Source organism: Anoplopoma fimbria, chromosome 6, assembly GCF_027596085.1.
Source record: "Anoplopoma fimbria isolate UVic2021 breed Golden Eagle Sablefish chromosome 6, Afim_UVic_2022, whole genome shotgun sequence".
In the NCBI taxonomy this organism is placed as follows: domain Eukaryota; kingdom Metazoa; phylum Chordata; class Actinopteri; order Perciformes; family Anoplopomatidae; genus Anoplopoma; species Anoplopoma fimbria.
Window position 1 is genome coordinate 12,872,543 of NC_072454.1, and position 15,977 is coordinate 12,888,519.

Below are 15,977 nucleotides of genomic sequence, written 5' to 3' on the forward strand. Positions count from 1 at the left end.
ATAAACTTTATTTTCAAATTAAATCTTGCATTTTTGCATTTTAGCCTAATCGGATTACACAAATTTAGCTAGAAGGAAAATATTAATTTTATACTTAATTTCAGTTGCATCATGGGTATATTATCTGCAGCGCAAGGATTATTGAATAGAAAGAGTTTACCGATAGTGACTTATGGGCCTCTGTGTACACTAGGTTGACCGCTAAGATCCAGCTAAAGAGGGGTTTAGGAGAGCAGGACTGACCAAACATCACCTTTGAATCATCTGCTAACACCCTTACAAGAGACTTGTGTTACTGATTAGGAGACTGGTTTGTGTTTTCATACTGCCAATACTTATTCATCAAATGTAAATAATCAAGAGGAATATAAATGCACTACAGTGTGTAGAGTAGCCTACATAAATAAGAAAATATATCATATCCCTTCTTGTAAGTTGCAGTTAACAGAAGGGAGCATGTGTGAGCATAGTCATTTATCACATTTGACCTCTGACTGTTTGGCATGTTGTTCACCCTAGGTTTGGATGTCAAGCAGATGTTGTGGTGGGTCATGTGAAAATATACCTTGAAGATCCCATGCAGTAAAAGGCATCACTGCCTCCCTGCTGGAAAACACAATAACTGTAGAAATCTATACAGTATTTCAAAATAATAAGTGCAATATTACAATCCACATAACATCAAATTTGACATAAAAGTTTGAATATTTTCACCTCCTTCCCCGTAACTTAACTTCCACCTATTTAGTTATAAGCTTTTAAGTGGAGATTACACTGTTGCTGACTTTCAGCTCTAGTGTTACTAAGGAAACAAGAGTTTTAATATTTCTCTGCATTGATGGTAAATGACTGTGTCAGATAGGTATTACATAATCGTGTACATTTAAGATTATATGTTTTCTGGTGTTGCTGCCATAAGCAATCATCCCCTCAATGCGAGACTGAGAGGTGGTGTGCAAACTTCATAGTTCATACAGGAACCAGAGAGCATATCAGTTACAAAAGCCAACCTGTCACATCAAGGGAGGTAAGCCAGCTTTGTGGACTGACAGAAGAACTTAATACAGCATGTAGGTCCAGAGGTCAAATGACAACAGTATGTTTACATGTGCTGCTTTCACTAGGGAAGGAAGACTAGAGCAGGAGGGTCACCTCTTCTATTTTGTACCATGATATGAATGAACATAAAGATTGTTGTGTAGAATAGTATGAATATTACATCTAATTTGCATTGATCTAAACCCTTGTTGATAATGATAACATTTGATGAAGAATATTTGAGAGAAAATAAGAAAAGAAAGATGCAAGATAGAACTTTTTTTTAAATCCAAGAATACCTTTAAAGAGCTGAGAGCTCGTAAATCAATCCACCTCTGCCTTTGCTCTACATTTCCCTCTAGTGGGGCACTCAGGGAAGACAGTCAGAATCATTTTGCACCTGCAACAAGAAAAAGGTGAATGTTTGCTTTGGAAATATATGTATTTGTCATGCCAGCCTATTATTTATTTTTTTGCTGTATAGACATATTAATGAAGTCATGCACATGCATGAAGTATAATCATATGCTGGTTATCAAGTGCTGAAAAACTATAACACAGATCCCAAAAGACAATTAACAGTCTGAAACACCAGACTCATATCGACAGGCATATCATAGCTGTGGACATCGCTGTGGTCAAATAGCTGTTGGACAGTGTGTGTTCTATTCTGGCGATGAATGCATATTTGGAAGTGCAGACACTACCCATCATCTTGCAGCACAACAATAATATCCACTGTTCTCCCTTTAGTTTCGAAGCTGCTTATGAAAGAAAATACATTTGTTACTTTCTGTCCCTTCAAGCGCCTCAATGTTCACAATTCCCCTCTGAATATTTCCTCCCAGAAATATAATCACTCCCCTTCAGAGTTTCTCCCTTGTGGCTGATTGCTTTATTCTTCCACCCGTCCTTCTATACAGGAGCATACCATGAAGCAGCTCCCAGAACACGACACTGCTCCTCTAAATGCCATGCTTTCATTTCTGAAGGCCAAAATTGTATTATCATCGTAAACATACACTGGATATCAAATGGTGTAATCACATCGAGAGTTCCAGAGCACTATGTCTTTATTCAGAAACCTTTTTAAATTCATATTTCTTCCCAGAAGGGTTTGATTTATGCAGCCCTGCCAGGAACAGTGAATAAACATATTAATCTTTCTTTGGTCTCTGGAGAGATCTGCAGAGAGAAATTAGATGGTTAAAAATAAGGCCTTATGGAGCTCCCATGTAATGTCTGGCACAGCAAACAACATTGCAATAAAACAGTGAAGGCAATTTCTAATAGCAATAAAATAAAGGAACAAAATGAAAGGAGTATAGTCTTTCTTATGTGGCTTTGTGACATAACATAAACACAATGTCGTGCAAAAAATGCAGGATGTGAGCAAAGACCTGTCCTTTGTCTGTGAGGGGCACGAGGGGGATGGGGTCCATTTGACTTAAGCACAGCAGATGTCAGGATGACAGGAGGGCTTCCCCACACCCCTCCATCACAGGGCAGCCACATTCTGCATCCACCAGTCGCCATGGAAACCTAGTGCAAACCAGGAAATAACCCCAATGTTTCCACCCCCCCCCAAAAAAAATGAGAACATTTGAAATAAAAACCCAAATCACTAATGATCATAATATAATAAGCTGTGCAATGGCAGGATGTTGGCAGTCTAGTGGAGTGTTACAGAGCCAATACTACAGCTGTATTTCCATGATTACAATTCATCTCCACCACAGACAGCCCGTGTGCGTCTGCGCCACATGGCTGCAAACCGCTGGCTCATGTCGGGGGCTTCATTTATCCCCTCCCAGCTGATTCACGGATATTTACACCATTCCGTTGCGTAGGCTGTTGGGCGGAATCCTCCGGGAGGCCGACACTGAGAGCGTGTCGTTTGCTGAAATCATAGGCGTGGTTTTGGATGGAGATGCTCCGTCTGCTCCCGCTGGGATCCCCACCTGCCCTCACACCGCGTCTGTCACCGCGCCAGCTGCTATTTCTCTGCGCTTCAGCCACTACAGTGAGGATTTGATTACATTGTTTTGTCACAGGGGATATTGATTGTTTTTTTTTTATTGTTTTTTTTCTTCTTTCTCTGTCAGGGGGTGTAGTGTAATTACAGCGCTGTGGACGGACTGGTGGAGCCCGGTTTTAATCACCTCCAAAGAGCGAGAGGCGGAGGCGCACGGCACTTGGCGGAGATAAACAGGAGCGGAGAGCGTCGCTTGGCCTCCAGGCACCACCAGCACCACCAGCAGCACCACCAGCAGCACCAGCAGCACCACCACCAGCAGCACCACCAGCACCAGCAGCACCAGCAGCGGCGGTGGTGGTGGAAGAGGAACCACAGCGGAGGACCTGGTTCATGTGCAGGGCTGGTCGACGCGCAGGTCGTGCCCGCAGCGGTTCGCAAGAATGGAAAATACACGCAAGATGTCCAAGAGCTCGCCCTGGCTTTGCGCACTCGCAGTGTTGTGTGTTTTACTGGCGGTGGACAGCAAGAGAGCCAGACAGCCTCGCTGCCCCTCGACATGCACATGTACCAAAGATAACGCGTTGTGCGAAAGCGCAGGGCTGATCCCTCGCAGCTTTCCTCCAGATGTCATATCACTGTAAGTCATATTTATTGTTATTTTTTTTTATAAAGCGTTCCCTAACCAGTGCTTACATATATTAACAATAAAAACACTCGTCTCTGCTGGTGGTTTCCGTGCTGCTGCAGAGTAATGCATAAGAAACAATCAGGGATAACTGTTCGTTTGGGAGAGTCTATGCTTTACAGCTAACCAGTGTGTCTGTCCGTCGTTTGTCCTCCTCCTCCTCCTCCTCCTCCTCCTCCTCCTCCTCCTCCTCCCCCTTTCTCCTCAGATCGTTCGTCAAGTCTGAATTCACTGAAATCCCGAAGGAGAGCTTCATCCACACGCCTGCCCTGCATCTCCTGTGAGAAATCTCTCTGGATCTTTTTGTTCTTCAGTCTTTGTTGCATGCTGTCAGTCCCCAGTGAGGTGATCAACGCCATGTTTACTGCTCAAGACATCTCTCCTCTGATGCTACACCTTATGATAGAATGGATGTTGATGTAGCCAATAATCAGAAATGTGGAAGCTGGGACAGAATATCATTAAGGAGTAAATTACCTTTCTAAATTATTTCCCTACATACCTTTTCATCTCAGGGTAGAATAGTCTCTTTGTGTTGGGCATTCAGTTTAAGTCTTGCCTTAACATGTATTTGTGCATACTGGGAATGAGACCTGGTTTCAGATGGAGATTTATTAATGGGGAATCCCTCCTTTTGAATAGGGAATCCCCCTTCACTCCTGTCTCATAGGGCGGAGTACTGACTGAGTCACTGTGTCCTTCAAACAAACATGTGAGGCTGCATTGATCCTTGTTCTTGATGTATTTGGGTTACTGTGAAGGAGCAAGGAGTGAGTTTTCCATCCCAGGTCCATTCAGCCGCTAATGTTAGACCACAGCTTGTTGGTATCTAATCTAATGGATCTCTCTGCGCAGCCTTTTCACAGCCAACAACCTGGAATCTATAAACGAGGATGCTTTCCTTGGTCTTCCTCAACTGGAGTATCTGTGAGTAGATGCCCCAAGTTTACAAGCTGTAAAAAAACAAGATTGTCTTCCCTCTCATGCATTTATTCAACACCTTTTTCAGGTTCATAGAAAACAACCAAATCACTTCGATTTCACCGCATGCTTTCCGTGGACTGAAAACCCTGGTACATCTGTAAGTATATACTGTATTTCTTACTTCCTGTGAAAAAAAAGGAGAGCTATTCTTCTTTAAAAATGGGATAAAGACGTGATCTCTGTTTGATTTTAATATAAAATCTTATCACTGATGAGTCTCTTTTTAAAAGCGAATATAGAGAAGCTTTCTGTTTCTATTATTAGAAAGTGTTGTAATCTGTTTGCAGGTGCAGGCAAGAACTGCTCCAGTACAATGCTGACAAAGTTTATTACACAACATTTATTGCCACACAGACATTTCTGTGACACTGTGCAGCTGTTGACATGATTATGAAGCCAATCCTGACACATTCACTGTCATTCACTGACTTAATGAAGCTTAGAAGCCGAAGGCCCATTACATGTACATTTTGTACAGATTTAGAAAGGTAGGTACACAAATCTGTTCAATTCTCTTCAAAAGAAGTACTTCTTACCATTTCTTTTGTAGCAGAGAGAGCCATAAAATGGCTGAGGAGGCAGCTCTAAAAATAGCTTAATGTCTCCTTAAACTCACAATAAGCAATGTTCCTTCCTTCTGTCTCCAGGGTGGCAAGATGTAGCCAAGCTCTTTAACAGATATCCTTATATTCCTCTGCAAGGAAACACTTCATAACGCATGCCTTTTACAAATGAACATACAAACAGTTGAACATTTCCATTTAACAGTATGAAGAGGAAAGGATGGGGAAGATACATTGAATAGCTGGTGAAACACGAACAATAAGCAACATATCTGGTGGTTCTTTCTCTCTTCCAGGAGTCTGGCTTACAATAATCTGGAAACCCTTCCCAAAGACTTGTTCAAGGGTCTTGAGGCCTTGACGAAAGTGTAAGTACAAATTGAAATCCTGCAGTATCTGGAAACAAAGAGATAAATTGCACAGTGTTACATAACAAAGTATAATGTATGCTATCCTGGACAAATGATACTGAGGTCTATATATAGACCTCAGTATCATTATCTCTCTTCCACCAAGGCTTGAAAAATGTGTGGGTGGTGCTTTTAGCGCCATTAAAATTGCATGCGGCAGTGAGGAAGAGAGATAGTTTGCAATCTATCACCCGCTGAAGATGTTCTGTTCTCCTTTGTGGTCCCTCTTGATATTAATGAGAGCACAGAGTGAAGCTGTGAGGGCCAGAGAGCAACGCCAGCAGGCACACTTCAATGACTGCAAATAAAAAATCCATTCAAAAAGGCTGAGCGCGTTCCCATTGGAAGTGAGTTTGGTGGTTTTCTCTCTTCAGAGACTTGAGAGGGAACCAGTTCACCTGTGACTGTAAGCTGAAGTGGTTGGTAGAGTGGATAACCAGCACCAACGCTACAGTGGACCAGATTTACTGTAAAGGCCCCGCCTCTCAGCTGGACAAGAAGATCAACGACATGGTGCCGCTGTCCTTCGACTGCATCACCACAGGTGGAGTACAGAAAATACTTCTCATTCAAATACATTTTTATAACAATGATCACAGCTTCTCCTGACTTTTTAGTCATTCAAAGCATGTTGTTGTTCCTCTCACAGAGTTCGCTTCCTACCAGTCCCTGAAGTTTGAATCCATATCCGTGGAGGCATTTTCCTTTGGGAATGACCAGTATGTGGTGTTCGCCCAGCCCTTCATAGGGAAATGCAGCTTTCTAGAGTGGGATCATGTGGAGATGGTCTTCAGAAGCTTTGACGACATTGACAGTAAGTAAGAGTCATTTCAAATAGGCTGTCATGTGGCTGTGAATGAGCTGTTTGAGTCTAAAATGAGGGGGGTGAGAATGGAAGAAGAGCCACTAGATGGAGACAAAGGGAAACTGTCTTGTTTTTAATCTCTTCTTTCTCTTCACCAGGCACATCCACAGTGATTTGCAAACCTCTGGTCATTGACAACCAGCTCTTTGTCATTGTGGCCCAGTTGTTTGGTGGCTCACACATCTACAAGCGGGACACCTCTGCCAACAAATTCATCAAACTCCAAGGCATTGACATCCTCAAAATCCGCAAACCAAACGACGTCGAGACGTTCCGCATCGATGGAGAATCCTTCTTCGTCATAGCAGACAGCTCCAAGGCCGGCTCCACCACCATCTACAAGTGGAACGGCAACGGCTTCTACTCTCACCAATCGCTCCACCCGTGGTACCGGGACACCGACGTGGAGTACATGGAGATCTCCTCCAAGCCTCACCTGATCCTGTCCAGCAGCTCCCAGAGGCCGGTCATCTACCAGTGGAACAAAGGCACCAAGCTGTTTGACAGACGCACCGACATCCCCGAGATGGAGGACGTCTACGCTGTGAAGCATTTTCAGGTCAAATCCGACCTCTTCATCTGCCTGACGCGATTCATCGGCGACTCCAAAGTGATGCGCTGGGACGGGGCCCTCTTTAGAGAGCTGCAGACCATGCCCTCCCGTGGTTCCATGGTGTTCCAGCCCTTCTCCGTGGGCAGCTGGCAGTATGCCATCCTGGGCAGCGATTACTCTTTCACCCAGGTGTACCGCTGGGATGCAAAGAAGGGCGAGTTTGTCCATTTCCAGGAGGTGAACATCCAGGCACCGAGGGCCTTCTCTCCCGTCTCCATAGACAACCGGCAGTTCCTGCTGGCCTCCAGTTTCAAAGGGAAAACTCAGATTTATGAGCACCTGGTCATTGATCTGAGCGACTGAGTGATTGTCCTCTTGACTGGTTGACTAATTGTTTGGTTATTTGAGTGGTTACTGTGTTAAGAAATGGATGTTGCAGCAGATCCAGACAACAGTGAGAGTGTCAGGTGATCCTAACTTGAGCAAGGCAGGCATTAGTCTTTTCTTTAAAAAAAAAAAACTTCCATTGAAATCAGCGCATGATACAAGACAAAAACATGTATCTCACCCAAATACATTTGGATGAAATGCATATTGAGTTCAATGCATGCACCTCAAGTTAGGATTAGACCCAATATGTTGCAAAGACATTAATGCATGAGCAGGGCCGCACACTGGCCTTTAATTCCCGATGAATGCAACATCCATGCTCATTAATCCATTAAATCCTGCCTGTAGGTTTTTTTTGTGTTCAGCTTTTCACGTGACTCAGCAATGTTTATACATTTGTAATCTCATATATTTATCTACAGAAAGTAATGACAAAATGTTACTTTTTAATCTATTAACATGTTTAACTGAACAAATCTGCCAAAACGAAATGTTTACATTTTTCTGTCTTTCCACTTGTACGCTAAAATATTTGTAAATGAAGCTTTTGTAAGTTTGAGAGGGACCACGCCACTTAGATACATATTTGTTAAGGAGAATGATTTAAAATTATGTTTATAATTTGGAAAATATTAACAGAAATGTTGTGTGAGAATGTACCTGTAAATCTTTGCAACTAACATTTTTATTGCTAATGGTTTGTATAATGTTTAAAGTATTGAAAATTACTGTTTTTCATAAGAAGTATGGAAAACATTTTGGGCACACAGGAACTATTTTCACACACTTAAAGAAACTGAAATGAAACACTGAGGACATTGTTCATAATGCTATCCCTTTGACTAACATGTATCAACTGTGTCATGATTAGAATTAAGTTATTGACTAATATCATGCTATGTAGAGTCAATAAAGGTTTACATTATTAACTGTTTCATCTCTGAGCTCCATAATGGAACTGTGTAGCATGACATTGGTTCAGTGTGAAATACCAACACCAGGTCCTCAAAGCAAAACACATCTACTTCACTGCTCTAGGGAAATTGACATCAATTTCATGTCAATTTCACTAGAGCTCAGATTCAGAAAAGAAGAATTAAAAATGAAATTGATACAAACAAATAAAATCATTTTTATTTTCTCCAACAAAGTGCACGCCTCAATTCTACAAAGCAGCACATTACAATGTAATGGAATAAATACAATAAAATCCGCTGAATAAAAAATAAAAGGAAAAAAAAAAACACAAGCGAGGAGATACACAAGTACCTGCACAATCACACTGGTGGCAGGACTAAATCAGCCTCTTTAGAAAGGCTCCATGAGACCGACTGCTTCTTTCATGGTGATTGTTTGACTTTTCATACAGTCTTTTGGATAAAGACATCCCGTCCTCCGCTTTTCTAAAGTAAACCAATTTAAACCCTGCTTTTTTTTTAAACTGAGGACTACCAAACTAACATGAAAGAAATACAGGTGCATACTCTCATGTTCATACACATCACCCTGGAAAACTTGTGCAATTGCAGCAGGATCTCCAAATCACCTGCCTACTGCCGAGACAAAATAAAGTGAACACATTTTCAGTTTTAACTGAAGTTACTACTCAAGTCTATGTGGTGCAACTTAGTGTTTTTTTTCCATAGGCAAATAAAATATAACACAAAAGGCAAGGGAACACATCCCTTAATACTCCACAAAATAATTTAGTGCTCTTTAAATAAAATTAAAAACACTATTTTCATATGGTGGCTCTTAAAAAATGAATAAAATAAAAAAAACTCACAGACCGAATGGATAATGCTTCAAGACACATCAATAATATTAGGAAAGAACTGAAATCCCATGAAAAAATGACATTATTGACAATAAAATTCTGTACAGAACGCAAAATCAATATACAATACAGTACCTGCAGATGTTATGCATACAGTACAATTCTCTTTTTACATAGTTTTAGTATGGGCTCCAGCCTGATTTATATACTGACTTAACACAGGTGGAAAAGCGGCTATCTTAGCTTTCAGTAACTTTAATGGTTATTCAGCGAGGAGAGTAGATCTTGTAATAGGCGTTTAGAAAAAGAGATTGAAAACATTATTGCAGGATGGTCATCTTTAGTTGCATACTGCACGTGTTAAATGAATGTGTGCTATGACGAGGAGCAGCGGGCTAATGAGAGAGACAAGGGGCTGGACGGAAGAAAAAAACTGGGGTTTCGCTGTTTTTGCTATCTCTCCGTCACAGAGGTCAAACCTTGCGTTATCTCTCTGATCCACTACCCTGTACAGTACATTCATGGCCAGTATTGCACGTTACCAGCCGAGTCCACCCTGATTCTGCGAGGTGAGGATCTTCAGTGCTGAATTGTGTAGTGCTGTCCTGTAAGTCAACACTAATCCAGTGATGAGATGAGACCGTAACCAGAGCTCACCAAAGACCGACTGGGACTCCATCTGCCGTCACAGTTTGAGCTCATTGGCAATTTTGCAAGCGATATTCTTAAAGGCGATGGACGTGCCCGATATCCTCTTGAAGCGCACGCCGTTGAGGGAGAGGCGGGGCAGCTTGCACACCTCCATCTCCCATTGGACCAGGTTGTCCTGGCGAGCGTCGCCGTGGACACAGAAAAGCAGGAAGCGTTCACGCTGCTCGTAATCGCAGCTGTTGGCGTCGAGAACCTTTCGGATCTCCCTCATCATCTCGGCCGGCTCCATGGAGGAGGTGGTCTTCATGCTCCAGGTGAAACGAAGCGAGCGGGGCTTGGAGTCCCGACTGCCGTCCTCTTTAGTATCACCTGACGCACTTCTACACCAACAGAAGAGGGGATAGAACAGAAATAGAAGTGGAGAGAGGCGATGAAGGAGGCAGAAGTTGATTACAGGCTTCCTATGAAATTCGATGAATCAAATTCTCACCTCGGTGTTTCTGTCCTGGCACTGGCTTCTCCCTCACTAGGCAACCTGAAACAAACCAGGAATACACGGTTAGTCCCACGAGCTGATGTCAACATGAGTTCACCCACCCCCATCATCACTGGACACAGACAGGGGTGTCAGGCATCATGCCAGGAAAGAGTCCACACTCCTGGGTATCAGGGTTCAGCACATAATGAGGTGACTTCTTGATGCACATACTATCGTTGCCCCCCTTCACAATAACCAAAAGCATCATCCCGTCTACTGAACGCTACCTTTCCTTAATCCCCACTGATCTGTAAGGAGTGTAAAAGTGATTCTAAATCTTTGATACAGCTGACATTGAATGCTTTCTCGCTTACGATCAGCATGAAGACGGGGGAGAGTAAGGAGAGGAAAGCCAGCGACTTGAGGAGCAGATATCATGGCTTAGTTTAGTAAAAGAAATGCTGGTGAGCCGTGAGGTTTGTTCTCAAGGCAGTGGACACAGGGGAAGGAAATAGACGGCATAACAAGGGTGTCAGTAGGCAAGGATGTGGTGTAGTGGGCAAATACGTCAGGGGTTAAGGAAACACGGGCCAAGGTCATGGTGGGCACAGTTTTGGTTTGGTTTTTTTGGACAGGGGGGAACAGGTGCAGCAAGCATTGTGTTCTCCTACCTCCGGGTCGACCTGAAAGACATAGCTCTATGCGGAGAGAGAAGGAGAGAAAGCTGTGAGCCTCTACCAGATGGGCAGGTGTTAAGGTGACACAAGGAGTTGCTGTGTGCACGATGTGGTGATTTCCTTTGCTTGTCATATTGACAGCAAGAGGTTCAAGTGTGGAATTATGATTATGAGCACTAAGGATTGGGAGTAGATCAGAGTGTCTTCAGGAAGCAGGGAGCGTGTGTGATGCTTTCTTTGTTTTCTCTGCTGAAAAAGTTTCCATAAAGTAATCTGAACACAAGTACTCCTTTAATCTCTTTAGTCTGGTTTTGGGGAATTATATTATTGTTTTTAGGTTGATCAGAGACATACAACAAACATGGATGATTTTTTTCATGTCTCTGCCTGCACTTTGAAGCCCAGCTTTAGCAATTTTATTCATTAGCCATTCAATTTGTCCGGTATTTTGGTTTAAGACAAAATACCTGCAAAACTATTCCTATCAGCCTCAGCTGTACTTTGTATTTTGTGCTAATTAACAAACATTAGGAATGGAAACAAGCCAAACTAAGATACCAGCAGTCATATTGATGTAGAGGGCAGCAGGAATGAATCCTAAAACCTGAAATGAGTCTATATTTTGGTTCCCTCGTCTCTAAGTCGATGGTTTTTATGTGGTTTTGCTTAGAAATAAGGTCTGCAGTTCACACAAGCTTAAATTATTTTGAATATTTGTTTTATGAAGATATGAAGCTTTTACGTCTTAAAAAAGAGGATGCTAACAAGTGGCTTGATGAGACCAAGAAACGTCACCCCTAGAACACTAGTCCACCTTTAGCTTTCTGGTGATAACATGAAGTCATGCAACAGTTACGCTTCAAAAATCATAAAAGTGGTTTTCATTTGTGAAGATTACCTTGAAGAACAAAAAGTTGAAGTATCATAAAACGTTTGTTTGCCACAAAGTTTATTTTCTGCAAAAATCCAAAATCCATGGAAAAATCCCAATAATTTACCCAATTAAAGGAGTGCAATCCTAAATTCTGGGTTGAGCCACTCTATTATTTTTATACCTGCACATCAGCTTGTTAGCATGCTGACCTGAGCATTTAGCTCAAAATGTTGTAGGGCCAAAGTGCAGCCTCACAGAGCTGCTATCATGGCCGTAGACTCTGTGGCCATGCTTGGTGGTCTTGTAAATAAATATATTAAGAATAAAAGAATAAGCCTATTAAGATTCATATCGTGGATGCCTGTAAAAAGAAGGTTGTAAACAATGAAAGCAGCTGGCATCCATTAAAAATGCTAATTGCAACATTAGTGTTTAGTTGGACCAGTCATCAATAAAGAAGTCTAAACTGATGTTTCCAATGTGTGATAAGTATTTAAACAAAGATCAGTCTTACCTCCAGATACATAAAAGGACATCCATGAGTTTATCTGACTTTTGCCTAATTTATACTTCTGCTGAACAAATTGCCCAGAACTTCTGCAGAGATGGTTTACGGAGCTTGCAGACTACATATGTGCAGTAGCATAGGGAACAACAGTTCCTTCAAAACTGAAGAACTCATGAATGCCAGTACTTAAGTCCTTCCGGTATAATAAAGAAGCAAACTTTGTCTTTTTATTCCTGTGGTGTTTCTAAGAGCTAAGACTTCCCTGCCAAGGTAAATGTGAATACCTTTACTGTTAGGTGCAAGATGAGGAAAGTACAACCCCTACTGTCTTCACTGACCTGCGGACAAACTTTGAGGTGATCTTGCTGATGATCCCAGTGGAGGTGCCCCTGCGTTGCTGAGCGAGAGCCCCCGTATCATGGGACAATGTGGGCGAAGCTGGGGGGCCGTTGTAAGTGGCACTGCGCCGGTCTCTGAGCTGAGCTCCGTGGAAGGTGCTGCGGCTGGTGGTACCACGGGGGAAACGGTTCTTCTCTGGGGTGCTAATACTGTGTGCAGACGGAGAGGTGGAGGGACCCCGCGGAGAGGAGCTGCAACATAGATATCACAGGAGAAATCACTACATGTGTTAAGAGATCTGCATGTTCACTATACATACTGTCATTTAGAAATAAATCACACTATCAGCATCACTATCTTCGCCACACATAGACTTCCACATAGAAAACACCCAGTCCTGACAGTCACAGTTATTGCAGATGGACAGGTGATGATCGGGCTGCTCACCTGGCTTTCAGCTCTGTGTTGTCGTCGATTGGGGGCAGTGTGCTCTTTGAAGGATGCCCTGACGATGACATGGACTTGGTGTGACGAGGTCGCGTGGAGCTCATTGCAGTCGACGAGGTGCTCCCTGAAACCTCGGTTAAACTGGCGATTGAGGATGAAGATATGTATTTAGCAATTGGTGCAGTGGGGGGGTTTGTATTACGCACTATAATGATAGAAATAAAGTTAAGACAGATATCATGGAGAGGTAAATCACACCCTGCAGTAAACAATGAGGGTTTTGGTGTTTACCTGCTGTCTTTGCCATTGGGAATAGCTGAATAGCGGTCAGTAGAGGTTCGTTCACACACGTATGTGTTCCTGCGAGTCATTGATCCATTGGTCTGTTTGTGGAAAGAGAGACAAAAACATGTCAAAGCATTTAGCATTTAAAGTGTTAGTGAAGCCTGCTCACTCAAGAAGTGAACGAATAGAGGAATAATAAGGGAAATATCTTTTTCATTTTTAGTTTAAAATGTATTTTAACATTATAGACCCCCCTTCACCTATTTGTTTATGAGCATGTGGTTTATGTGGACATGTGTGAGCAATTGTGTCCTCCTCTGTCTCACCCCCACAGCACTTGTAGTTTTCTTCCTCTCCTGCACTCCCAGTGGTGAAGCTGGAACGTCTCCTTTCGACGTGCTGAGCTCCAGTCGGCGTGCTCCATCCCACTCCTCCCTGTGGTCGCTTTCCACACTTAAGGCCTGGCCGCGCTTCGTGTACGATACAGCCGGGGGCACAGACGGACCAACTAAGAGACACACATAAGAGAACAAACTTACATATTCTTGAACCGGAGGTATCACTATTACAGCACCAATATCAGGAATTCTCAGACAAAAAAGAACAAACAAGGACAGTGCCTTCATTACAATAGCATCAAGCAAAGCCACTCAAAGCCGGATCAAGACATCATCTAGTCTATGAAAAATAAATCTGCACCAAACACTTAGTTTAACAAGTCGTACAGCTACAGAAGACAAGGTGAGCATGAACAAAGCAAAGCTGTTCCCTCCTCATGCTTTGAGGCGCTGTTCCTCGGGGAGCTGCAGGAAGGCAGCCAGCCAGCAGATGGCGCCAGACACAATGGTCCCACATGACGAAGGAGGAAGCTGCTTAACAACCAGTGCAGTGTTGAGGTTGAGTCACTGATTCCAACATTTAGATGGACAGATTTTAGAAAATAAACATTAAGCCATCAAACCAATTAGTCTATGTTTGATGTTAACCTCGTCTTTCACTATAACAAATGAAATGTGCTTTATTTATCTATAAACTTTGCTGAAGTTCAATCAGATTTATTCAGCTATTGAAGAGTACCAGTGGAGCTGGCAGAGCTAGTGTCTTGCTAAGCGGCACTTCGGCAGGTTGATCACAGGCCAATCCTCAGTGACTGAGAGCAGCTTCCTCCTACACAGCATGCAGCCAGCGGCACTCTCAGAGCTGGGAAGGATGAGGTTACTTTACTTGGCTTCTCTACGACACCACCACCACCACCCTCATCATCCCCACCATGATCACTGTAGCGGCGCTGCTTCTGATTGGCTGAGATGCTGCGTGTGACCTTGGGATGAGCAGGGGAAATGCTGGAGCTGTTGTTGATGTCACTGGTCGGCCGCTGTCGTTGACCCAGGATGCTGTTGGTGAGCGGTTCGCTCCCTTCGAACTGGGGCATAGAGACACATGATGAAAGGGTGTGGTCACATGACTTAATGCATTACCTACTTGTGATGATGTCAAGATGATGCAACTTCAAACAAACTGACCTCCGGAGCTTTTCTGCCCAGCAACAGGTAAGTGGCCATGACATCATCGTACTTCTGGCCCTGTAGAGACTCTGTGATCTCATCTTTAGGGAAGCCCATCGTCACCATGAGCTCTGAATGCGGATAGAAGTAAATGTGAATCACAGTCAGTAAACTGGATATAACATGATACACGACATCAAGACACACACACACACACACACACACACACACACACACACACACACACACACACACACACACACACACACACACACACACACACACACACACACACACACACACACACACACACACACACACACACACACACACTTTAGTACGCACCTATTCTGGATGAATCACTGAAGTCCGACTCCGGCTCAATGTGAGGTTTTAGCTCCTCCTCCTCGTGACCCACATTCATCCAATGGTCTTTCATTATTTGCTAACAAAGAAACAAGACAATTAGAGCTCATGTATGTCCAAGTAAAACTACTTCAACTGCAATTTCAGATAATTAATCATGACTCACACCAGTTAATCAAACAACATTTTAGCTAAGTGCAAGGCAAATGGCATAACAAAAAAATAATGACTTCTTTATGAAATCAGCCAGGGCTGAACAACAGTGTGATCAATTGTTAATAATGGTGGAGAAATCTTTACTATAGACCTCCAGCCTGGTTCTGAGTGCAGGTCTAGTATTGACTCTGGACAGACGGAGTGCAAATTGAACTGACAACTGTGTATCGTGTACTGTGTACTATACCCTATGCCGCTGTAAATCCTGTAAATTTCCCCGCTGCGGGACTAATAAAGGATACCTTATCTTATTGTTTGCAAAGAAGAAACAAGATACAACTGTCCCTGATTATGTGGATGCACTGAAAGATGGATTCTGTTAAATGAATTAAGTTTTATTTCCTACAATGCTCTAACTTAATTATTTGGGAATGCTTTCATCAAATAA

The 15,977-nt window shown here is 42.8% G+C and overlaps 2 protein-coding genes across 3 annotated transcripts in view; one reads left to right on the forward strand and one right to left on the reverse strand.

Annotated features, from left to right (window-relative positions):
* Nucleotides 1–3,456: 3,456 nt before the first annotated feature.
* Nucleotides 3,457–8,351, forward strand: LOC129092399 (leucine-rich glioma-inactivated protein 1-like). Its single transcript, XM_054600340.1, has 8 exons — nucleotides 3,457–3,653; nucleotides 3,910–3,981; nucleotides 4,557–4,628; nucleotides 4,711–4,782; nucleotides 5,545–5,616; nucleotides 6,033–6,202; nucleotides 6,308–6,472; nucleotides 6,622–8,351. Exons 1-8 carry the CDS (start codon nucleotides 3,457–3,459, stop codon nucleotides 7,437–7,439), a joined length of 1,638 nt encoding a protein of 545 aa, XP_054456315.1. The 3' UTR covers nucleotides 7,440–8,351.
* Nucleotides 8,352–8,624: 273 nt separating this feature from the next.
* LOC129091934 (serine/threonine-protein kinase MARK1-like) overlaps nucleotides 8,625–15,977 on the reverse strand; it is a 29,102-nt gene continuing 21,749 nt past the window's right edge. Inside the window, exons 10-18 of one of the 2 annotated variants that reach the window (XM_054599628.1) lie at nucleotides 15,353–15,452; nucleotides 15,026–15,138; nucleotides 14,772–14,925; nucleotides 13,829–14,010; nucleotides 13,509–13,600; nucleotides 13,218–13,358; nucleotides 12,770–13,021; nucleotides 10,385–10,429; nucleotides 8,625–10,274 (exon numbers count right to left, since the gene is read on the reverse strand). In XM_054599628.1, coding sequence (XP_054455603.1) covers nucleotides 9,929–10,274; nucleotides 10,385–10,429; nucleotides 12,770–13,021; nucleotides 13,218–13,358; nucleotides 13,509–13,600; nucleotides 13,829–14,010; nucleotides 14,772–14,925; nucleotides 15,026–15,138; nucleotides 15,353–15,452 — 1,425 coding nt within the window. In that variant the 3' untranslated portion in view covers nucleotides 8,625–9,928. Of the gene's footprint in view, nucleotides 10,275–10,384; nucleotides 10,430–12,769; nucleotides 13,022–13,217; nucleotides 13,359–13,508; nucleotides 13,601–13,828; nucleotides 14,011–14,726; nucleotides 14,926–15,025; nucleotides 15,139–15,352; nucleotides 15,453–15,977 lie in introns of both variants that reach the window. The other variant, XM_054599627.1, reaches the window with a different exon arrangement.